Source organism: Neoarius graeffei, chromosome 9 (assembly GCF_027579695.1).
Source record: "Neoarius graeffei isolate fNeoGra1 chromosome 9, fNeoGra1.pri, whole genome shotgun sequence".
Lineage (NCBI taxonomy): Eukaryota > Metazoa > Chordata > Actinopteri > Siluriformes > Ariidae > Neoarius > Neoarius graeffei.
In genome coordinates this window covers 60076445-60100969 of record NC_083577.1, presented here as the reverse complement: position 1 = coordinate 60100969, position 24525 = coordinate 60076445, and the positions used below count along the sequence as shown (strand labels likewise).

Below are 24525 nucleotides of genomic sequence, written 5' to 3'. Positions count from 1 at the left end.
TCCCCAGGAGTGGTCGACCAACAAAGATCACTCCAAGAGCAAGGCGTGTAATAATCGACGAGGTCACAAAGGACCCCAGGGTAACTTCTAAGCAACTGAAGGCCTCTCTTGCCTTAGCTAATGTTAATGTTCATGAGTCCACCATCAGGGGAACACTGAACAACAATGGTGTGCATGGCAGGGTTGCAAGGAGAAAGCCACTGCTCTCCAAATAGAACACTGATGCTCATCTGCAGTTTGCTAAAGATCACGTGGACAAGCCAGAAGGCTATTGGAAAAATGTTTTGTGGATGGAAGAGACCAAAATAGAACTTTTTGGTTTAAATGAGGAGCGTTATGTTTGGAGAAAGGAAAAACACTGCATTCCATCATAAGAACCTTAACCCATCTGTGAAACATGGTGGTGGTAGCATCATGGTTTGGGCCCATTTTGCTGCATCTGGGCCAGGACGGCTTGCCATCATTGATGGAACAATGAATTCTGAATTATACCAGCGAATTCTAAAGGAAAATGTCAGGACATCTGTCCATGAACTAAATCTCAAGAGAAGGTGGGTCATGCAGCAAGACAACGACCCTAAGCACACAAGTCGTTCTACCAAAGAATGGTTGAAGAAGAAAAAAGTTAAATGTTTTGGAACGTCCAAGTCAAAGTCCTGACCTTAATCCAATCGAAATGTTGTGGAAGGACCTGAAGCGAGCAGTTCATATGAGGAAACCCACCAACATCCCAGAGTTGAAGCTGTTCTGTATGGAGGAATGGGCTAAAATTCCTCCAAGCCGGTGTGCAGGACTGATCAACAGTAACCGGAAACATTTAGCTGCAGTTATTGCTGCACAAGGGGGTCACACCAGATACTGAAAGCAAAGGTTCACATCCTTTTGCCACTCACAGATATGCAATATTGGATCATTTTCCTAAAAAAAAAAAAAAAGACCAAGTATAATATTTGTCTCAATTGTTTTATCTGGGTTCTCTTTATCTACTTTTAGGACTTGTGTGAAAATCTGATGATGTTTTAGGTCATATTTATGCAGAAATATAAAAAATTCTAAAGGGTTCACAAACTTTCAAGCACCACTGTAGATTTAGACACCAAGAAGCTTCTGGAGTGTAAACAAGAACACAAACTGACATGCTGGTGAAGAAAAAAAGTATCATTATGCAGAGACTCAGATTGTTGGCACGCCCGCGTCTAAGACGCACTATTTCGAATAATGAACGCATTGTCGAGAGGGGCAGGGGCCAATATGGACGCGAGCATTTTATACCCTGTTTGGAACGTTTCGTGGCGTATTACAGACCCTCCAGGATTTCACGATGTTGCGATTTGCAACTTCAACCAATCCCCACGAATTCAGGGCAGTGTTGCAATTATATCCAATCACTGCAACTTTCCCGCAAATTTGACCAATCGTTGGCGTTGTCTTGAAGTGACGTCGACAAACTACCTTCCGCCTTACTTCCAGTCTTGCCAGATTAGGCGGTTTCCCGCCCAGTTGGGGGATTACAAGTGCATTTTGGCAGGTTTTGAACATATTTTGGGCTGGAAAACGTCAGCAGTATCTGGCAACACTGCTTACTTCCGTGTTTCCGTTCAAGAGAAGCAGCATGTGTGAGTCAGTATTTATGTAGGCTTAAATTCTGTTACTGAAAGTGTGTTATGTTTACAGTGAAGGACTGTGTGCACTTTACATTATTTTTTACTTAATACAAGAAATTAATGGATGCCAACATTTTTGCCAAAATGGTATTTTATTTTCCATTGTTTAGGCAGCTTCAGCATCATACTGTGAGATTCTGTTCAAATTGTTTTTTTTTTCTTCTATGAAGCCTGAGCCATTTATTTTATTAGTTTATAATTATTGCTTAATTTAGTCTTCAGGAGAGACTGCCTGCACACAGTACTAGTATTAATAGTTTTTTTTTCTTACATGAAAGCTGAGGCATTTATATTATATTTTAAGGTAACTTCATGTTGTGCTGTGAGGTTCTCTGCACTTTAACTTTTGCACCAACAGGTGCATTTGGATAAGTAAAGCCTATTTTTCTGCATTTTTGTAGTCCTGGTAATCTTTTATATTGGTAAAGTTGTTTATAGGACCATTTCTCAGTGTCTTTGTTTTTTTAATCAATAGTTTTTCAGTAATAACCTAATATTTAACATATCACTCAATTTTAATCACAAAAAGAGAAAATCGCAACAATTTCTCGCAACTTTCACTTCCGCCCGCAATGTAATCGCAACAAAAACATCACAATTTTTTGGAAAACCCCCGCAACATCAGACATTTTAGCCCACAACAATCACAAAAAAGGCCCACGAAATCCTGGGGGGACTGGTATTACTTGACTTCATGGTCTCAATATCGAAAATCTTGCACAAATATGCAACTTCCAACATAATTATCTGGATTATCTGGATATTCAACAGATTTCAGCATTGGATGAATTTGTTTTGACCACCGCCATACTGAATATACGTCGGACCTGTTCGGACCCGTTCGTGTATTTACACCACCCCGTTTGTAGCGTCCCAAGCGAGTAAAACCTGATCCAAGTTGAAGAGTCATCACATGAATGTGTGAGAAGAGAATGTGTGTAGTGGGTTAAATAAATCACATATTTGTGCAAGATTTTTCGCTAGGTGGTGTCTTACGGTCTATGTACGAATATTCGAAAGAGACAAGAAAACATGGATAAGAAAAAAAGAAAAAATACATCTATTTTGTCATTCTTCGGCAGAAAGAGAGTACATTCACCTGAAAAAACTGATACCCAAGGTAATTAGTCATACTAGATTTACAACAACAACTACTACTGCAACATCAACTACTACAACTACTGGTGACTACTACTACTACTATAGACCTACACCAAACTGAAAACAAGTTAATAAAATAAATTATAATTTACAAGGAGGAGATAATATAGGGGGCGGCACGGTGGTGTAGTGGTTAGCGCTGTCGCCTCACAGCAAGAAGGTCCGGGTTCGAGCCCCGGGGCCGGCGAGGGCCTTTCTGTGTGGAGTTTGCATGTTCTCCCCGTGTCCGCGTGGGTTTCCTCCGGGTGCTCCGGTTTCCCCCACAGTCCAAAGACATGCAGGTTAGGTTAACTGGTGACTCTAAATTGACCGTAGGTGTGAATGTGAGTGTGAATGGTTGTCTGTGTCTATGTGTCAGCCCTGTGATGACCTGGCGACTTGTCCAGGGTGTACCCCACCTTTCGCCCGTAGTCAGCTGGGATAGGCTCCAGCTTGCCTGCGACCCTGTAGAACAGGATAAAGCGGCTAGAGATAATGAGATGAGATAATATAGATGGTGATATATAGTGGCCTGTGATTGAATTCCAAAATATTGCCACTGATTAAACAATATCTCAATATATTTGGTTGAAGCATTGATTTTTGTCATCTACACTGCTTCATATGGCTTCTAATACCAAAAAAAAAAAGAATTGAGAAGAAAAAAAAACAGCCCCTGGGCTGCCCCAGCTGTTCATTGGGCTCGCTTCGCTCACTAGGTTCGCTTCAACTGAAGGATAATCACTGGGCCCCCCATTGTAGAAATGGGCCCCTGGTTTTTCCCCCAGGAGGGGCCCTGTGGGCCCCTTGACCTGCAAAACAATCTGAGTCTCTGATTATGAAATGCTTGAGGATTTGGCTACACATCTGTTAATCCTAATAACAATATTGGCCTTTGCAATGCTGATATTACAGAAGCCCAGGTGGTGCAATGGTACAGTGGGTAGCATTATCACCTCACAGCAAGCAGGTTCTGGGTTCAAACCTTGCAGCTGACTGGAGCCCTTCTTTGTGGAGTTTGCATGTTCTCCCCCCATGCCTACATGGGTTTTCTCCCAATGTCCACAGGCATGCAGGTTAGGTCTACTGAGAGCGTGAATGGTCTCGTGAACGGTTGGTGACTTGCCCAGAATGTACCACGTCTCTTGGTACAGATAATGAATGGATGCATGTGACAGAAGCCTGTAGACCTGTTAGATGAGTAGCAACAGTCTCCTTTGTGTCCATATTTGTGTTGTGAGCATCTTTAGATAACGTACCGCTGTGTCGAGAGATTAAGGGTGTATTCAGACCAGGATAGTTCGATAGTTCACTTGCTTTGGTCCGAACCAAATGTTTTATTTTTTTCCATTTTGGTGCGGTTCGCTTTCACACTGTACATTTTAGTAAGCGGACCAAAATCTGTCAACAAAGCCACGCGCCCTGAGGTCGTTCAGCTATTGGTCAGAGACGACACGCGCACAAAGCGTTAAGTTCAAAAGTAGTCATGGAGGCTTTCCGTGCTGTTATTCTTTTTAATGTCAAAGCTATATGTTTTTTCCAGTTTTTACTGTTTTCACAATTGTGCGATTACTATGCTGTTGTACAAGTAATTTATCAACGACGACTTCAAAGGGCAAGGCGGCTACGGAGGATAGCGCTGATGAGCGCACATCATGTTGTGACAGTTCTGGCTCTTCACGCAAGACGGAGGAGGTATGTGTCGGGATATTCGCCTTATCCATCGTAATAGATGAATTTCTTTTTTGCGCCGCTAGTACCGCCACTTTTTGAAAGAATGTCCCTGATTTTAATGTAGGTCTGACGGAGTTTCTTCACTTTTAGCCGACATTGTTCTGGGGAGCACGTGAACCCCTTCTCCTTCATTTTCTCACTGAATACAGCAAACACGTCGGCATTTTTGTGTGTTCTCTCCAAAAGCTCAGATATGTGGACATCTGCCCATATATCCACAAGGGTACGCGTTTCTTCCTCGGCCCACGTTTGCCCCCTACTCATTTTTTGTACTCTGTAGTCTAGCCTACCACTGGTCTGAATGACTGAACGACTGTTGTAAGGTTCCCTTGACAACCGAAACAGTGTTTGCACTTTGCGGTGGAGTGTCAAGACTCTGTTTCCCATAATGCTCGACAAACGACGGAAGCTCCCGAGGTACAAAAAAGCAAAACTGTCGGATTACGTCCGGTCTGCTTTCACACCTCCAAAAGATCCGCACCAGGGTTCCTTTGGTCCGGACCGAGTCCGACCTTGCAGCTCGGTCTCGGTCCGCTTGTTTGGTCCGGACCAGAGTTCGGTGGTTTGTATTCAGACCAACCCAAAAGGTCCGGACCAAGGGAAATTTGGTTTGTTTGGTCCGGACCAAACAACGTAGGTGTGAATACGCCCTAAGTGTTGTGGTGTGAGCAGCGTTTAAATAAAGACTTCTCGTCACACAGTGCAAGCCCAACTCAAGACATCCATAAAACCAAAACGTTCTGCTTAACTGGACATGCCTACCCATGCTCAGTTCTTTAAAGGTCTGCTGATTGGTTAAGATCTTTGTGAGGACTGTGCGCATGGCTCCACCCATTTTAGTGAGGTCTTCCAAAAAAGAGATCTGGGGCTCCAGCTGCTGAAGGACTTTCTGCAGATCTCTGTCTGTAGTAGTTTCTAGAACACAGTAGCAACATGGTTTATTTCACAGACATTTATACTTAACTTTTTTTTTAAACATACATTTGTTTTGCAAGTGCAAGAATTTGACTAATGCACCTCACCTGACTCTGTGTAGCCATCTCTCAGGTACTGTATTATACTGATGATAAAACGAGGAAGAACCATCTCAGACATAAGCAGCAGATCTCTAGGGACTGATGGAACATTCTCCCCAGTTCTTAACCGATGCCTTCTGCAAAACCTGCCAAGTATCAAGAAAACCTCTTTAAATAGAATATAATTAACTGCACTTTTTATTAAATGTCAGGAAAAAGAATTGATAAAAAGCACAATGCATGTGAAGTTCTTTTTTTTTCCTTCAGGTGTGTAAAATTATGAAGTTAGTTATTCCACAGTGTGTTGAATTCCTCAAAAAGGTCTTGACCAATTTTCTATAGTAGTAATGCTACTATAAAAGTGACCGGTTAAAATAAACGTACTTAGTCTAATGTATTATTTCTATAGTAACTAGTTCATTCACAGAACTTGTATAGGACATTTCATATTTAAAAATTATATGGCAGGGACACTATAGTTAAATATCTCATCTCATCTCATCTCATTATCTCTAGCCGCTTTATCCTTCTACAGGGTCGCAGGCAAGCTGGAGCCTATCCCAGCTGACTATGGGCGAAAGGCGGGGTACACCCTGGACAAGTCGCCAGGTCATCACAGGGCTGACACATAGACACAGACAACCATTCACACTCACATTCACACCTACGGTCAATTTAGAGTCACCAGTTAACCTAACCTGCATGTCTTTGGACTGTGGGGGAAACCGGAGCACCCGGAGGAAACCCACGCGGACACGGGGAGAACATGCAAACTCCACACAGAAAGGCCCTCGCCGGCCCCGGGGCTCGAACCCAGGACCTTCTTGCTGTGAGGCGACAGCGCTAACCACTACACCACCGTGCCGCCATAGTTAAATATGTAAAAATAAATAAAATCATGTGTTATTAATAAACTTTCAGCAAATAACTTGATATAACACATTTTGGGACTTGCGCTTATTGGAAAATAAATCAAGTCACGTCATTATTTTCCATTGTGTTTGAATCCTTACATGACTGAGATGGGCTTTGCATGCTTAATGGATGCGCTCCGAGTTTTTGCAAAAGCTTGAAGCGAGAAACCAAATGTGGCGATTGGTGATAAAATCCTCGAGCACCAAGTGGCAGTCACTAATATAACTCACTTATATTACAGAAATTATCATGCATCGTATCGACCGACAACTGACAGGATACCCAAAATCACGTCACTCCCGAAGTCTGTCAGTTCTCAAGTAGACTAAGCGAGTCCTAGACGTTAAACATAACCTTTCCCACAGCCGTGATGTTGTACAATCGCACTGGTTAAGGTAATTTGTTCTGTTCAACATGCATTAAATCACAACACTGAGAACAGATATCATCAGTGCCTTCATAATACACACAAAAAACACAAATTAACAAAGCAACTCAATCATTACGCACAAGTTTAAATACTAAATACAAAAACAGCAGCAAAACATGTGTAAAATGATTAAGACATTGCCTCCTTTATCAGTTGTTCAGTGTAAGAAGCAGCGCAGACATTATTCCTCCTCAGTTACCCTGTTAACATCATGTAGCAGTCAACGATACTTTAATCTGCTATAATTATGTTATGGACATAATGGTGTGCAATTAGAATTAAATTGTCATAACACAAGCGTAACAAAAAGTATTATTTCAACTCATGGCTGATAAGCTAAGGTTACAGAAGCAGTATCAGTAAATAAAAAAAAAAATCCTACTCTTCGAGATCCTGAATTAAATTACACACACACACACAGAGTCCGTGTGATACTGCTACGATCAAGAAGAAAGAAATATATGGAAAGGTCTATGCTGCTAGGTGTGGTGATAAGACTTTACACATTACACACCATTTCTTGTTACTGTGATGCACTTGTTATATTGTGTTGTACCTATTGCATAGAATGTTTTAATGACTTGCATCTTGCTGTCTATTGGCACTGTAACTTTTCCTAATTTGCCCTACAGCCAGGGATTATCAGCTCCCAGACTGTTCTCGTCAACACCCTGAAAAGGGACGTGGGCGCAGCCAGCATGGCTGAGCGACAGGACTGGGGCTCCAGGCGTGCGACTCGGCTGAGGGCACCGCAAGAGGAGACCGTTTTCACTTTTTTTTAATAATAAACTGCACAAAGGCCTTGGACTGTACAAACCAGGATGTGTTCAGGACTGCTACCGATAGTCTGGATGAGTACACAGAGGCTGTGACGTCCAGTATCAGCTTCTGTGAGAACTGCTGCGTTCTATCATGAACCAGGGCAAGTTACAATAACGACAAACCCTGGTTCACAAACAAGCTCAGACAGCTAAGGTTGCAAAAGGAAGAAGCGTTCAGAAGTGGGAACAGGTTTAAAGAGTCAAGGAACAGTTTTAGCAAGGTGGTGAGAGAAGCTAAAAGACTGTACTCTGGCTGAGAACTGGTGTTGGAGTTGCCCAATGACTCTACGTCTGTCTGGAAAAGGCTCACACAGATCACAAACTATAAACCTTCAACCCCCCACTCTGTTAACGACTTGCGCCTGGCAAACCAAATGAACAAGTTCTACTGTCGCTTTAAAAGACAATAGGACTATTCTGATATCATCCCCCATGACTCCACACTCCAGCCCACCACCTCTACTGCTGCCGGGGCCTCTACAACCATTCACCCGGAGGCTCATCCACCCACCACCACAGCTTCAACTCTCCATTCTGGAGATGGACATCAACAAGCTCTTCAAGAAGCTGAACCCCTGCAAAGCAGCAGGTCCCAACTCAGTCTCACCATTTACTCTGAAGCACTGTGCTGATCAGCTGTCTCCAGTGTTCAGTCATCTGAACACTGGAGACATCATGCCATGTGCCAAGCTGCTTCAAGGCCTCCACCATTATCCCCGTCCCCAAAAAGCCAAGGATCACAAGATTAAATGACTACAGACCCATCACCCTGACTTCTGTGGTTATGAAATCCTTTGAGCGCCTTGTGCTTTACTGCCTTAAAGCCATCAGTGACCCACTCTTGGACCCCATGCAGTTTGCCTATAGACGATGCTATCAACACAGCTCTTCAGTTCATCCTCCAGCACCTGAACTCCCCACGAACCCATGCTAGGATCCTGTTTGTGGCCTTCAGTTCCACCTTCAACACCATCATCCCATCTCTTCCTGCAGCAGCTGAAGTTTGATCTGCCAACGACAACGATGGTGCACTTCTACACTGCCATCAGAGTTCCTCCTCACCTCCTCCATCACCATCTGGTATGCTGCGGCCACTGCCAGGGACAAGGGCAGACTGCAGCGTATCATTCGTTCTCCTGAGAGGACAACTGGCTCCAACCTTCCATCTCTTCAGGATCTGTACGAGTCCAGGACCCTGAGGACAGCAGAAAGGATTGTGGCCGACCCCTCTCACCCCAAACACAAACTTTTTGAATCACTCCCCTCTGGTAGGAGGTTGAGGTCCATTAGAACCAAAACCTAATACCATAAGGCCAGCTTTCTTCCCACTGCAGCTGACCTTAGTCAGGTCAGAAACCCCCACTGACTCTAACCTGCAGCACGGTGGTGTAGTGGTTAGCACTGTCACCTCACAGCAAGAAAGGTTCTGGGTTCAAGCCCAGTGGCTGATGAGGGCCTTTCTGTGTAGAGTCTGCATGTTCTCCCAGTGTCTGTGGGGGTTTCCTCTGGGTGCTCCATTTCCCCCCCCCCCAGTCCAAAGACATGCAATTAGGCTAACTGGCTACTCTAAATTGTCCATAGGTGCGAATGTGTGTGAGAATGGTTGTTTCCCCAAGCCCAGAAATGGGAAGGTTGTGGCAAGAAGGGCATCCAGCATAAAACTATGCTCTAATTAATATAACACGCCACTGGTCACCTGGCCCGTCCTCCTCTCTGCTCCTGCCCAGCCCGCTCAAGACTACGGTCTGTCCTGGTTCCCCGTTGGTGGAATGACCTTCCCTCTGAGGTCAGAACTGCTGACTCCCTGACCACCTTCAAGCACAGACTGAAGACTCACCTCTTCAAGCTGCACCTCTCCCCTGCCTATTGTGTAACTGCATTTTGGTCTAGACCAACCCAGACTGCGTATGGTCTAGCCTGGGGTTAGCTGTTTTGAATTCTATTTTAGTTGTAATTTATATGGTTGGTTTGTTTCCTTGACTGTTTGAATATTGGTATCTCAACAGCATATTACACCAGTTACTGCTGTCACTTAAGTTGGCACTAGAACTTCTTGTCTAGAAGTTCAGCACTTCATGTACCTGACCTTTACACATCACTCTGGATAAGAGTGCCTGCTCAATGTCATGAAATGTAATGGCATGTAGATCAAGACGGTCCACATGCACCCTGACCTGGCAACAATGCTGGATAAGGAGGAAGAAGACCCCCCACTGACTTGAACTTCACACTTTCAACCTGTGGCATTAACACACTTCCTCTCTGAACTGCGATTTTGCACAATTCATAGTCATGTCATGCATCTCCATTCTGTGAACCTTTATTGCACATTGCAGTACTCACTGTACAGCTTGGTGATTTATTTAACCCACTACACATATTCTCTTCTCACACATTCATGTGATGACTCTTCATCTTCATCCTGTGTCCCATCTTTGCCCATTCTGGGATACACAGTTCAGCTTGGACTTCAAAACAACCCAGGGACATACGCCTTAAATATGTCCACTTTTCAAATTTGTATATTTTAGATTCGGCACGGTGGTGTAGTGGTTAGCGCTGTCGCCTCACAGCAAGAAGGTCCTGGGTTCGAGCCCCGGGGCCGGCGAGGGCCTTTCTGTGTGGAGTTTGCATGTTCTCCCCGTGTCCGCGTGGGTTTCCTCCGGGTGCTCCGGTTTCCCCCACAGTCCAAAGACATGCAGGTTAGGTTAACTGGTGACTCTAAATTGACCGTAGGTGTGAATGTGAGTGTGAATGGTTGTCTGTGTCTATGTGTCAGCCCTGTGATGACCTGGCGACTTGTCCAGGGTGTACCCCGCCTTTCGCCCGTGGTCAGCTGGGATAGGCTCCAGCTTGCCTGCGACCCTGTAGAAGGATAAAGCAGCTAGAGATAATGAGATGAGATATTTTAGATTCTTCTTTTTTTAAATTAAATTTATTATATTACTACTTTGGGCAGCATGGTGGTGTAGTGGTTAGCACTGTCGCCCCACAGCAAGAAGGCCCTGGGTTCGAGCCCAGTGGCCGGCGAGGGCCTTTCTGTGCGGAGTTTGCATGTTCTCCCTGTGACCATATGGGTTTCCTCTGGGTGCTCTGGTTTCCCCCACAGTCCAAAAACATGCAGGTTAGGATAATTGGTGGCTCCAAATTGACCGTAGGTGTGAATGTGAGCGTGAATGGTTGGTTGTCTCTGTGTCAGCCCTGCGATAACCTGGCGACTTGTCCAGGGTGTACCCCGCCTCTCGCCCATAGTCAGCTGGGAGAGGCTCCAGCTTGCCTGCGACCCTGTAGAACAGGATAAGCAGCTACAGGTAATATATGGATATATTACTACTTTAAGCAGCATGGTGGTGTAGTGGTTAGCACTGTTGCCCCACAGCAAGGTGGTCCTGGGTTCGAGCCCAGTGGCCGGTGAGGGCTTTTCTGTGTGGAGTTTGCATGTTCTCCCCGTGGGTTTCCTCCAGGTGCTCCAGTTTCCCCCACAGTCCAAAGACATGCAGGTTAGGTTAACAGGTGACTCTAAATTGACCGTAGGTGTGAACGTGAGTGTGGATGGTTGTTTGTCTATGTGTCAGCCCTGCGATGACCTGGCAACTTGTCCAGGGTGTACCCCGCCTCTCACCCATAGTCAGCTGGGATAGGCTCCAGCTTGCCTGCAACCCTGCAGAACAGGATAAGCGGCTACAGATAATAGATGGATATATTACTACTTTGAGCAGCATGGTGGTGTAGTGGTTAGCACTGTTGCACCACAGCAAGGTGGTCCTGGGCTCAAGCCCAGTGGCTGACGAGGGCCTTTCTGTGTGGAGTTTGCATGTTCTCCCCGTGTCCGCGTGGGTTTCCTCCAGGTGCTCCGGTTTCCCCCACAGTCCAAAGACATGCAGGTTAGGCTAATTGGTGGCTCTAAATTGACCGTAGGTGTGAACGTGAGTGTGAATGGTTGTTTGTCTATTGCCGCTTTTCCACTACCAACGCGGCTGAGTTGGGCTGAGCCGTGCCGTGCTGAGTTGGGCTGAGTCGAGCTGAGTGGGGCTGTTGGAGTTGCATTTCGACTACAACCGCGCTGAACCGTGCTGGCTGGAAGTGGGTGGACACATTGGGTGGAGTTAGCGAAAGTGGGTGGACGTCACGTGATGTCGTTAGGCGGCGCAAACAGTGACATCAGTGACCTTTTAAGCGGTAGTCTCACGACCCGGATAGTAAACAATAAACATGGAGGACATGGAGTCGTTAGTGTTGCTGGTCTTGGTGCTGTGGCTTGTTGTCACCGACAACGCCAACAGATACTGGCAAGAGCGTATAGATGAGGCGAGGCGCATAAGGCTTCAGAAATTCTCTTGGGTTTACGGTGTTTACAGATCCCAGCGTGCTCGCAGGGCGTGTGTGGGCGTGTGAGGACACTCCTCCTCACCAATCAGTGCACAGGGGAGTGTCTCCTCACGCCCCCAGCCTCATTCGGCTCGGTTTGGCTCGCTTCAGCCCCACTCCAAAACCGTGCGAGTTTTGGGGGCTGAGCAGGGCTGAAGCGAGCTGAGTCGTGCTGCTCTAAGGTAGTCGAAACGCGAGCCATGTCGGGCTGAAGCGAGCTGAAAAAGGGTAGTGGAAAAGGGCCATAAGTGTCAGCCCTGTGATGACCTGGCGACTTGTCCAGGGTGTACCCCGCCTTTCCCCCGTAGTCAGTCGTGATAGGCTCCAGCTTGCCTGCGACCCTGTAGAACAGGATAAAGAGGCTACAGATAACAGATGGGGGCGGCACAGTGGTGTAGTGGTTAGCGCTGTCGCCTCACAGCAAGAAGGTCCTGGGTTCGAGCCCCGTGGCCGGCGAGGGCCTTTCTGTGCGGAGTTTGCATGTTCTCCCCGTGTCCGCGTGGGTTTCCTCCGGGTGCTCCGGTTTCCCCCACAGTCCAAAGACATGCAGGTTAGGTTAACTGGTGGCTCTAAATTGACCGTAGGTGTGAATGTGAGTGTGAATGGTTGTCTGTGTCTATGTGTCAGCCCTGTGATGACCTGGCGACTTGTCCAGGGTGTACCCCGCCTTTCGCCCGTAGTCAGCTGGGATAGACTCCAGCTTGCCTGCGACCCTGTAGAACAGGATAAAGCAGCTAGAGAGAACGAGATGAGATAACAGATGGATATATTACTACTTTTGTCTTTTTAAAATTGTTTTTAATCACAAATTCTTTGTATGTGAGAACAGATCGGACTTTGTCAAAAAGTTTGTCTCCTTCTACATGGACGGAATAACAAAGCTGTCTTAACTCGGTCATGAAACTGAAAGTGCAGGCTGAAGCATCAAGTCATCCCGAGGAAATGAGCAGCGCAGTTAGTGCCACTACTAATCACTTCATGAAGGGGAAAAAAAAGCCACACACATTTCAATGGGCAAGGGTCATTAGTTTCCCAGAATACTATGGAGACGGAGGGGGGAAACTACACAGAGCAAAAGCACTGTGCTTCAAGTCCACATAAACAGGGAACAGCCAAAGTAGAGCTCTTTTGTTTTAAATGCAAGGAAGAAAAAGGCAAGCGATGTCAGGGAGGCTCTCTGTGGTTAAAAATAAACCACTGACACTCAGTAAGGCGTGCAGCTAAGCTAAGCTAAGCTAGCTGTGTTGCCGTGCTAGGAGCCTGGAGATAGCGCTACTAATTAGCATTTTGCTAATCAGCCCGTTTGTTTTTATTCCACATTACGGTTATCATGACATGTGTCGAGTTAAAGGTAATTATCCCAAAACGAACAAGACAGACCGGTCATATCAGCTGTTAATGCTACCTCAGGTGGCTAATGACAAAAAAAAAAATGGCTAGCTACACAGCTAGTTAGGTAAGTAGCTTGTAGCTACCAAGCAAATGAACTTACCCACTTTCTCGCATGACATTACCGTCTCCACAGTCGCAGGCCCCGCCAGCCTGACTCCTAAACATATTAAAATCGTGGCCCGTGTGGTCGCCGTTGTTAAAGCACTCAGCGCAGAGTGACATGCAGGGCGAAATGCCACAGGTCCGACAGCGATATGCTACAAAATTAGCAGTCCAGACCAATCCGCACAGCGTAGCGTTATCGTAAGAGCGGACGGTTTTACAGAACTCCTCGAACCCATCCCCTCCTGCCAACAGATATTTACACCAGTCCAGGGCCTCGGTGTCCGCGGCCGGTTTCTCCGGATTGAGAACATTATCCAGCAGTTCCTGAAGTTGCCGGACCCCAGAGCTGTTGTCAGTCCGGTTAAGATCTGCCTTTAAATGCGCGGCTGTAGCTTTCTTATCCCGGCGTAGCAGCAACGCCGCCATCATTCTCTCCGAACTGTTTTCCGAATTTATTTTGGTTGTCTTGTTGCTATGTTCACGGTTTTTCTCGCGATATCATGACGCGCTTTGCCGAACTGACAGCACAGCCTAGTAGTAAATGAGAAAGGGTCGGGACACTGCTGATCTCACATGGCCGTGCAGGTCAGATGACAACACACAGGCTACTATTTTTGGAATAATTTCTAGTAATGAATTTTAACAACATAAGAAGTATAAAAAATACCATAAGAGTAAATACAATCAGAGGTTTTTGAGCTACACACGTCCAAATATGTAATAAACAAGACTGACATTTGGATCTATATAATTTAAACAAACCCAACAACTTTCAGTAGTTTGAATAATAATAATAATTATTATTATTATTATTATGGGGTGGCACGGTGGTGTAGTGGTTAGCACTGTCGCCTCACAGCAAGAAGGTCCGGGTTCGAGCCCAGCAGCCAGCGAAGGCCTTTCTGTGCTCCGGTTTCCCCCACAGTCCAAAGACATGCAGGTTAGGTTAACTGGTGGCTCTAAATTGACCGTAGGTGTGAATGTGAATGTGAATGGTTGTTTGTCTCTGTGTAAGCCCTGTGATGACCTGGCGACTTGTCCAGGGTGTACCCCGCCTCTCACCCATAGTCAGCTGGGATAGACTCCAGCTTGCCTGCGACCCTGTAGAACAGGATAAAGCAGCTAGAGATAATGAGATGAGATGAGATAAGATGAGATAATAGGGCGGCACGGTGGTGTAGTGGTTAGCACTGTCGCCTCACAGCAAGAAGGTCCTGGGTTCGAACCCAGCAGGCAGTGAGGGCCTTTCTGTGCGGAGTTTGCATGTTCTCCCCGTGTCTGCGTGGATTTCCCCCACAGTCCAAAGACATGCACGTTAGGTTAACTGGTGGCTCTAAATTGACCGTAGGTGTGAATGGTTGTCTGTGTCTATGTGTCAGCCCTGTGATGACCTGGTGACTTGTCCAGGGTGTACCCTGCCTCTCGCCCATAGTCAGCTGGGATAGACTCCAGCTTGCCTGCGACCCTGTAGAACAGGATAAAGCAGCTAGAGATGATGAGATGAGATGAGATGAGATGAGATAATAGGGCAGCATGGTGGTGTAGTGGTTAGCACTGTCGCCTCACAGCAAGAAGGTCCTGGGTTCGAGCCCAGCAGGCAGTGAGGGCCTTTCTGTATGGAGTTTGCATGTTCTCCCCGTGTCTGCGTGGGTTTCCTTCGGGTGCTCCGGTTTCCCCCACAGTCCAAAGACATGTAGGTTAGGCTAATTGGTGACTCTAAATTGACCGTAGGTGTGAATGTGAGCGTGAATGGTTGTTTGTCTCTATGTGTCAGCCCTGCGATGACCTGGCGACTTGTCCAGGGTGTACCCCGCCTCTCGCCCATAGTCAGCTGGGATAGGCTCCAGCTTGCCTGCGACCCTGTAGAACAGGATAAGCAGCTACAGATGATGGATGGATAATAATTTCATTCTTGTTTTTGTTTCATTTTCAGTAACCACTGTATCCTGGTCAGGGTTGTGGTGGAGTCAGGGCCTATACACATAGGGGGAAAAACACCCTGAACTGCAGGACACAAGTTCATTACAAGACACCATGTACTCACACATTCATGCACTCATTTATACAGAGGCAATTTAGACGAACCATTCCGGAGAGCATGTGAAACTGGGAACCTTGGAGGTGTTCTACTATATAACCCTGGAACTGTTCTAAATGAACTATACACTTTGCAGCTTTAGCAACTTGGAAGCAGCAACACACAGACTACTATTTTTGGAAGAATTTCGATCAAATAATTTTAACAATGAAAGAAGTATAAAAACAAATACCATATGAGTAAAATACAACCGCAGATAAATCAGATGTTTTTGGACCATACACGTCCAAATATGTAATAACCAATAAACAAAACTGGCATTTGGCGCTATATAATTTAAATAAACCCAACAACTTTCAGTAGTTTGAATAATCTCATCTCATCTCATTATCTCTAGCCGCTTTATCCTTCTACAGGGTCACAGGCAAGCTGGAGCCTATCCCAGCTGACTACGGGCGAAAGGCGGGGTACACCCTGGACAAGTCGCCAGGTCATCACAGGGCTGACACATAGACACAGACAACCATTCACACTCACATTCACACCTACGGTCAATTTAGAGTCACCAGTTAACCTAACCTGCATGTCTTTGGACTGTGGGGGAAACCGGAGCACCCGGAGGAAACCCATGCGGACACGGGGAGAACATTCAAACTCCACACAGAAAGGCCCTCGCCGGCCCCGGGGCTCGAACCCAGGACCTTCTTGCTGTGAGGCGACAGCACTAACAGTTTGAATAATAATAATAATAATAATAATAGAAAAACAATGATCATTTTTCTGTTGTTCTTTCATTTTCAGGTACCACTTTATCCTGGTCAGGGTTGTGGTGGATCCAGAGCCTATACATGGGGGAAATACACCCTAGACTGCAGGACACAAGTTCATTACAAGACACCATGTACTCACACATTCATGCACTCATTCCTTTTGGGGCAATTTAGAGTAACTTACTCACCTACTGGTACACCAGTATGCCTAAACCTAATGGTATGCTTTTGGGAAGTAGGAGGAAACCAGAGGAAACCCACAAAGACATGGGGAGAATATGTGAACCTGGGAATTGAGAACCCTGAAGTTGTTCTATAACCATGGTAGGCCATGGCTTAATGGTTAGAGAAGCAGCTGTGGGACCAAAAGGTTGCCGGTTCGAGTCCCTGCAACAGCAGGAATGGCTGAAGTGCCCTTGAGCACGGCACCTAACGCCCAAATGCTCCCCAGGGTATGCTGTACGTCACTCTGGATAAGAACATCTGTTAAGTGCCTATAATGTAACGGAGGTGTTTAAGTTTGGTTGTTAGTTTACTTTCATCTTCGTGCTCCATGCACATGTTGGAAACCCTGGACCTTGTACAAAATATAGAACTATACACTTAGCAGCTTGTGACTGTTGTTGGAACTTGTTCAAAAGTAATCACCATACAGCTGTCATCAATGAAGTGAGTCTCATGATCAGCTGTTCCTGTAGTTTTTTGTTTGTTTTCAAAAGGTATTGATCAAAAGAGGGGTACAAAAGAATTTTTCTCATCTCATCTCATTATCTGTAGCCGCTTTATGCTGTTCTACAGGGTTGCAGGCAAGCTGGAGCCTATCCCAGCTGACTACGGGCGAAAGGCGGGGTACACCCTGGACAAGTCGCCAGGTCATCACAGGGCTGACACATAGACACAGACAACCATTCACACTCACATTCACACCTACGGTCAATTTAGAGTCACCAGTTAACCTAACCTGCATGTCTTTGGACTGTGGGGGAAACCGGAGCACCCGGAGGAAACCCACGCAGACACGGGGAGAACATGCAAACTCCACACAGAAAGGCCCTCGCCGGCCACGGGGCTCGAACCCGGACCTTCTTGCTGTGAGGCGACAGCGCTAACCACTACACCACCGTGCCGCCCAAAAGAATTTTTAACACATTAAATGTATCATGAAATACCATAAAGGCCGTCTTAACAAATGGAGAAAATGGGGCACAACCGTGATATTACCATGAACAGCTGTCGGAGCTGCACGAGCATCTGACAAGTATTGGTAATTCCTTGTATGTGACAATCTCTTGTATTCTTTACATATCTGGGCTATGTGTTGGGTGGCTAGATGGAAGCCTTTTCTCATTGGGGGGGGGGGGGGGGGGGGGGTGTCCAGACCTGACTAAATCTCCCCAAACTAAGTGGCAGAATGTGTTATTGTCTGATGAGATGGAGGTAAAACTTTTTGGGCATGATTCTAAAAGATATGTTTGGCACAAAAACAAGACCGCTCATCACCCAAAGAACACCATACCCATGGTGAAGTGTGGTGATGGCAGCATCAAGCTATAGGGCAGTTTTTCTTTAACTGGGACTGGGGCTCTGGTCACAATAGAAGCAATAATGGAAAGCTCCAAATATAAATTTATTTTAGCACAAAACCTGCAGGATTCTCTTAGATGGTTGAAGGTAAAGAAAAAATAATAATCTTCTAGCACAATACCAACCCAAAGCACAAATCCAATTCAACAGAGTAATGGCTTCAAAAGATGATCAATGTTCTGGAATGACCCAGTCAGAGCCCAGATAGAAATCCTGTTATAAATCTGTGGAATGACTTGAGGGCTATGGACAATTTTATAGTGTGGAATAAAATCACCAAATCAAGATGTTTAAGGTTTTTTTTTTTACTCTTACCCAAAAAGACGAGTGTGGTATTACAAGCAAAAGCTAACACACTACTATTTAAGGGATGTCCACACTTATACAATCAGATTATTGTTTTGCACTTGAATTTTGTTGGTTGTTCAATCATGAAAGCTTGGAAAATGACCGATATGATTTATCTTGGCTTCATTATTTTACATCACAAAAAAACAATGCAATTTTAACATTAACCTTTTCACTGTGAACAGATTTTTTTCAGTAGGTTTTCTTGCAAAATACTGATTTTAAAATGAGCAGTAATGCCACAATTAATGTTGGATAAATAATCTCATCTCATCTCATTATCTCTAGCCACTTTATCCTGTTCTACAGGGTCGCAGGCAAGCTGGAGCCTATCCCAGCTGACTACGGGCGAAAGGCGGGGTACACCCTGGACAAGTCGCACAGGTCATGTGAGGCGACAGCGCTAACCACTACACCACCGTGCCACCCTGGATAAATAATCAAGATGTTTAAGTTTTCTGTAAGAGAATAAATGTGGGGTGGCACGGTGGTGTAGTGGTTAGCGCTGTCGCTTCACAGCAAGAAGGTCCGGGTTCGAGCCCCGTGGCCGGCGAGGGCCTTTCTGTGTGGAGTTTGCATGTTCTCCCCGTGTCCGCGTGGGTTTCCTCTGGGTGCTCCGGTTTCCTCCACAGTCCAAAGACATGCAGGTTAGGTTAACTGGTGGCTCTAAATTGACCGTAGGTGTGAATGTGAGTGTGAATGGTTGTCTGTGTCTATGTGTCAGCCCTGTGATGACCTGGCGACTTGTCCAGGGTGTACCCCGCCTTCCGCCCGTAGTCAGCTGGGATAGGCTCCAGCTTGCCTACGACCCTGTAGAACAGGATAAAGCGGCTTGAGATAATGAGATGAGATGAGAATAAACGTGCATAATCTCTTCCTGTAATTGGAAACGCTTGTAGAGGCATCCTGAACCCCTTTTAGATTCTTAGATTTGTGCATGTGGACCGCTCTTAATTCAGACAAGTTTCAGTAGGGTTCTGGAAACCGAGATGGCCACTGAATACAAACTTTATACAGTCATTTTTGCCATTATTATGTATAATATGCATAGTATAATACATTATGTATAATACTTAATGTGGATAATGTATTATTATGTATGGTCTCAATCTAAGTCAAGGTAAAGAGTGAACTATTAATTATTCACTTCAGTAATTGTTTTCCCCCATGTACAATTATTTTACGGTGGACATTGAGCCTGTTTCACAAACACAGGGTGTGAAGTTGGAATATACCGTACCCAGATTTAGCATAGCCAGTACGGGCTCCTGAGTGAGGTTAAAGAAAGATGTTTCCCCTCTTGCTGCAAGATCGTGAGTTTGAATCCTGATGATGCCAGAGGCACAAACTAAAATTGGCCATGTTTTCCAGGTGGCATAATCTGTATCCCGGGGCGGCACGGTGGTGTAGTGGTTAGCGCTGTCGCCTCACAACAAGAAGGTCTGGGTTCGAGCCCTGTGGCCGGCGAGGGCCTTTCTGTGCAGAGTTTGCATGTTCTCCCCATGGGTTTCCTCCCGGTACTCCGGTTTCCCCAACAGTCCAAAGACATGCAGGTTAGGTTAACTGGTGACTCTAAATTGACCGTAGGTGTGAATGTGAGTGTGAATGGTTGTCTGTGTCTATGTGTCAGCCCTGTGATGACCTGGCGACTTGTCCAGGGTGTACCCCGCCTTTCGCCCGTAGTCAGCTGGGATAGGCTCCAGCTTGCCTGCGACCCTGTAGAACAGGATAAAGCGGCTACAGATAATGAGATGAGAGGAGATAATCTGTATCCCATGTCAGTCACAATGAGACTGGCCATTCATGGGCATCTATGAGCTCATGTATATGATGCAATGCCCTGTGATGCAACATGAGCAGCAGCAGTCTGGCTTCATGCGTCTCACAGGAAGCACATGTTAGCCCTCACCCTCCCCTAGCCTGAGATGTAATTTCAATCAAAACGATACAGGAAGCAACTTATTAAACAAGCAGTTTATTAAACATCCAGTAACAAACAGCCCATCTGATTAAAGAACATTTTCATTTTTCTATGTAAATTGTACACTTAGTTCTGTACAACCACGCTAACATGACTAAAGTAAACAGATTTTCATTGCTTTCAGAACACTGTACTATCAAAGTAATTTTTGGAGGCAATAGCCCAATAAACAACAAAGCAAGCACTATGATATACCAGTGTTACGGCCTGTTGTAGGTGAAACATTGAAGCATCGTACGACACAATGTATTTTTTTTTGTGAATTAAAGAGAAGAGGAATACTAAAGAGAGAATGAGACTATTGTTTGGAAGAGTCATTCCTTTGTTGTAATCACTGGTCATGCTGATATATAGCTCCATTTATAACTGACGCTTGTATCCCAAGATGTGCAATTTTAAAAAAGGTAAACCTGCTTATTACCTCCAGAATCAGAAGCAACGGTGTTGGAGATGATTATGCTTTCACCTCTGTTTGTTCCCAACGTAACTCAAAGGAGTGATGAAATGTGGGCCATGGGCCAGGGAACAACTGATTAGATTTTGATGCAAATCTGAATGTGTGTGTGTGTCCAGGATCCAGATATGTATACAGATCCAGGATTTTTTATTTTTGGTCTGTTCCCAACGTAACTCAAAAAGTAGTGAACGGATTTGGATGAAATTTGCTGTACAGTTTTAGTATTACCCTAGGTTCAAGTGACTTGATTTTGATATGTGGTTTGGCTGAGGTACAGTATACACTCCACTGAGTGCCCTTCTAGTTATCAATTCTTTCTAGATATTTAGAGTTTTGCAAAGAATCTTTCAACCCATTCAGGAACGGCAATCGAACATACAACTCTCAACACTTGAGATTTTCAATAAGATTTGAGCAGAAGTAAATACGTCTTCAAGTCTCTGACTTCTTTGGTGGAATCTTTGAAAACGTTCAGTATGTGCAAAACATATGTTAATCTGAATTAACTGTATACTTTCATACTGACCAATGATTACTTGTTGATTTTTTTTCTATATTTATCATTTGATATTTTGAGGTTTAAGGTCGTTCCCCCCCTTTCCCCTTCTCACTTAGCTGCTTTAAAGATGTAAAAAGCAGCTCTTTAGGACAGAACTCTCGTCTCATCAGATCTGGGTAGTAATTCTACACGTTCAGACTTTAAATAACATCTACAAGTAATAAAATAACTGTACAAGCAAATACAACACAAAAGCCATTTTTAAAACATTCACTTAAATTAAACAGACATGGTAAAAACAGAAGAAATATATTTAAGGCTTAGAGTTTGATTAATTCAGCCAAATCAAATATCACTTTCAGATTTGAAGATATTTATCAGGAATCATTTTTAAAATATTGAGTAGTACACCACTTCCTGTTCAAAGGCATAATAAAAGGCATCAAATATATTTACCCTACTTGTGAATGGAAATGCCGAAAAGTTTAACAACGACCTAATGTTGATCTAAAACATTTTAAAACTGATCGTGTAGTGGTATTTTTTTTATTAATCATATGTAACGGTCATGCTGAAAATTCTAACCTTTAAATATCCTATATACTCCCATTATTTTTTTTCATATTGAATTTGTAAAAATATGTGTTGCCTATATCTACATACAATCCTTTTTCTAGAAAACAATGCTAAATACCTCTTCAATTACAGCAGTGTTAAACCACATTCTATATTACTGTACATTCAAAGATTAAGCTAGGTTTCATCGCCGTAGATTTATGCTCCGGGATTGTTTTAAATTGATCGTGTTTAGAATGTAAACCCAAAGTGATCCATTTTATCAGACGACTAATACTTTGGCGCACCGTTTAATCCAGAAGTATACCAGGAATGCCTCTATAGTTTTATTCATCCACAAGATGTCAGCATTTAGTTAATCAGAGTGTACAGTTGATTTCTAGGAATTTGGATTATACTCTAATATTATAGTCTTCGTGATGTGATGAGCCAAAATGGTGAAACCCTATTAGACACAGGCATGAGAGGTCTGTATTAAGTAAAAGCCATTTTGTTCTGGTGATCTTCAACACATAACCATCTCTTCCAGTGTGCGTAGTTCTCTGACAAAGCACACCCTTTCATATGGTGTGTCCCATAGTGGTAGTGACCAAGCCTTTAATATTAGTAACAGGTCTGACATCATGAAGTTGCTTGCGTCTGTCGATAAAAGCCGCCAACCTGGCCGTATCCAGTGGTGTTTTGGAATAATCTCCACTGTGAGCGCTCACCCACGGATGCTGCAAACATGCTGTTGAGCTTGGTCTCTTCCTGGCCTCCTGGTTCAGAGTTGAGACAATGAAGTCCTTCGCTGCTTGACTCACACCACAGAAATACTCATCCGGGAAGCAGAAATCCAGTTTGCAGATGTTCACACAGGTCTCTTCTAGACTCTCATCCAAAAACGGAGACACTCCGCTGAGCATGACATAGGCCAGTACGCCAACACTCCACACGTCTGTGGAGAAAGACACTGGTGTGCCTTGGATCAGCTCCGGAGCAGCAAACTCAGGGTTTCCCAGCAGGAGGTGCACATACCGGTGCCCTGATATCTGCACTGCATCACCAAAGTCTATCAGCTTCACACACGGTACAGGCATGCGGAGGTTGACCATTAGGTTTTCAGGCTGTATGAGAAAATAGCTTATAAGTGAATGAATGAAACAGAGTACAAAAGGATTAAAGGACACATTGGCATTTATGCAGAGTATGCGTCTCTGCAGATTAAGGAGTAATAGTAAAGTAATACCAATAAAATCATTTTCATGAATTATCATTCTTTACACGTCACCTCCTGTCCAAAAGAGGCTTACAATCTCATTAATTTCATGAAATACTCAGTATTATGAGTTAGTGGTATAGTGTTATGGAGTTATCAGCCACATGTGCTCATGCATCAGGGATATCAAACTTCCCTTCTGTGCAGATTGTTCTTCCTGCATGGGAGCATCATCAGAAGGTGTGTAAAACACACACACACACACACACACGCCTTAGTGAAATCAGTGGTCCTCATATGTATGCTATTAGCCCTATATGACTGCATTCAACACTAATGTATTATTTAAAGCACTGCTGCATCTATACGTTCTGGAACGTTCCCCCTAATGTCTAATTTATCCTTAAATACAGAAAAAAATAGTATAGACTTGATTCTTGGTGTCATTTTAACCCTTTGATGCAAAACATGGGTCAAAAGTGACCCGGCTGAGTTTTTATCTTCTATATCTTTGCAATAAATTAATTCCATCATTCAGTATTCAAGGTATTCCTCAATTAACTTGTTTTTGATCGTCATACATCTTTATTTTATTTTTTCCTTTCTTACTTTTTGAATAAAAACCCTTTTTGTATCACTACCCTTCTAATGCACAACATGGGTCAAAAACGACCTGCGTTCATTTTCCAGGTTATTTCATGTATGGCTGAGTGTTTCTATGAGATACTTTTGAAATAAATTCATTTTGTCATTTACTTTTCCAAATATGCAGTAAATATATTGTTTTTGTTTTGCACAAATCATCATTTTTATTTTTCCTTTCTTAAGTTATGAACAAGCACAGCTTTTGTAATTCTACATCAAGTTTACACACATGGGTCAGAACCGACCCGCATGCATTTACTCCAGCGTTTGGTGGGAACTGTGAATTGTGCTTGTGTCAGACATTTCACAGCTCAGCACAGCACAGCGCCCTTTGCCCATCTCATACATGTAAGTAATGTTTTTCAATTGTTCTAACATTACCTTAGAAAAAAATTGATTATGTTTAGGTTACCTTGAGAGTGAGTAGATTACTTGTCAGAAAGTTACAAGTAATTACTATTAGCTACCGAGCTGTCGACATATTCTACTTTAGTTAGCTAATTTTATTGTAGTTGGCTTAGCTAACTACATAGTTAATAAATAAATAACTGGCCCCATTCACTGCTAAAGTAATTACTTGAAACAAATTATTATTATAGTATTAAGACATTTAATTTTAAATCACACTTGGATGACCCATATGTAGGAATATAAAAAGTATTTTTGTTCATAAAGTAGGAAAGAAAAATTAAATTAATGATTTGTGGTAATTAAAAACAAGATATTTAAAGAATACTTGGAATATTCAATCATAAAATAAATTGATTTCAAAAGATAGAGCAAAGAAAAAGTCAGTCAGCATGAAATAACCTGGAAAATGAATGCGGGTCATTTTTGACCCATG

General features: G+C 44.1%; 2 protein-coding genes across 4 annotated transcripts in view; both read right to left on the bottom strand.

Moving 5' to 3' along the window:
• Positions 1-14063, bottom strand: part of ubr3 (ubiquitin protein ligase E3 component n-recognin 3) — a 111521-nt gene extending 97458 nt beyond the window's left edge. For all 3 annotated transcript variants that reach the window (XM_060929990.1, XM_060929991.1, XM_060929992.1), the window contains exons 1-3: positions 13581-14063; positions 5561-5700; positions 5301-5453 (exon numbers count right to left, since the gene is read on the bottom strand). In XM_060929990.1, the coding sequence (XP_060785973.1) occupies positions 5301-5453; positions 5561-5700; positions 13581-14014 (727 nt within the window). In that variant the 5' untranslated portion in view covers positions 14015-14063. The remainder of the gene's footprint in view (positions 1-5300; positions 5454-5560; positions 5701-13580) is intronic.
• A 6255-nt stretch (positions 14064-20318) lies between these two features.
• kalrna (kalirin RhoGEF kinase a) overlaps positions 20319-24525 on the bottom strand; it is a 408274-nt gene continuing 404067 nt past the window's right edge. The window contains exon 59 of the mRNA XM_060929989.1: positions 20319-22944. Within this exon, the coding sequence (XP_060785972.1) occupies positions 22399-22944 (546 nt within the window). The 3' untranslated portion in view covers positions 20319-22398. The remainder of the gene's footprint in view (positions 22945-24525) is intronic.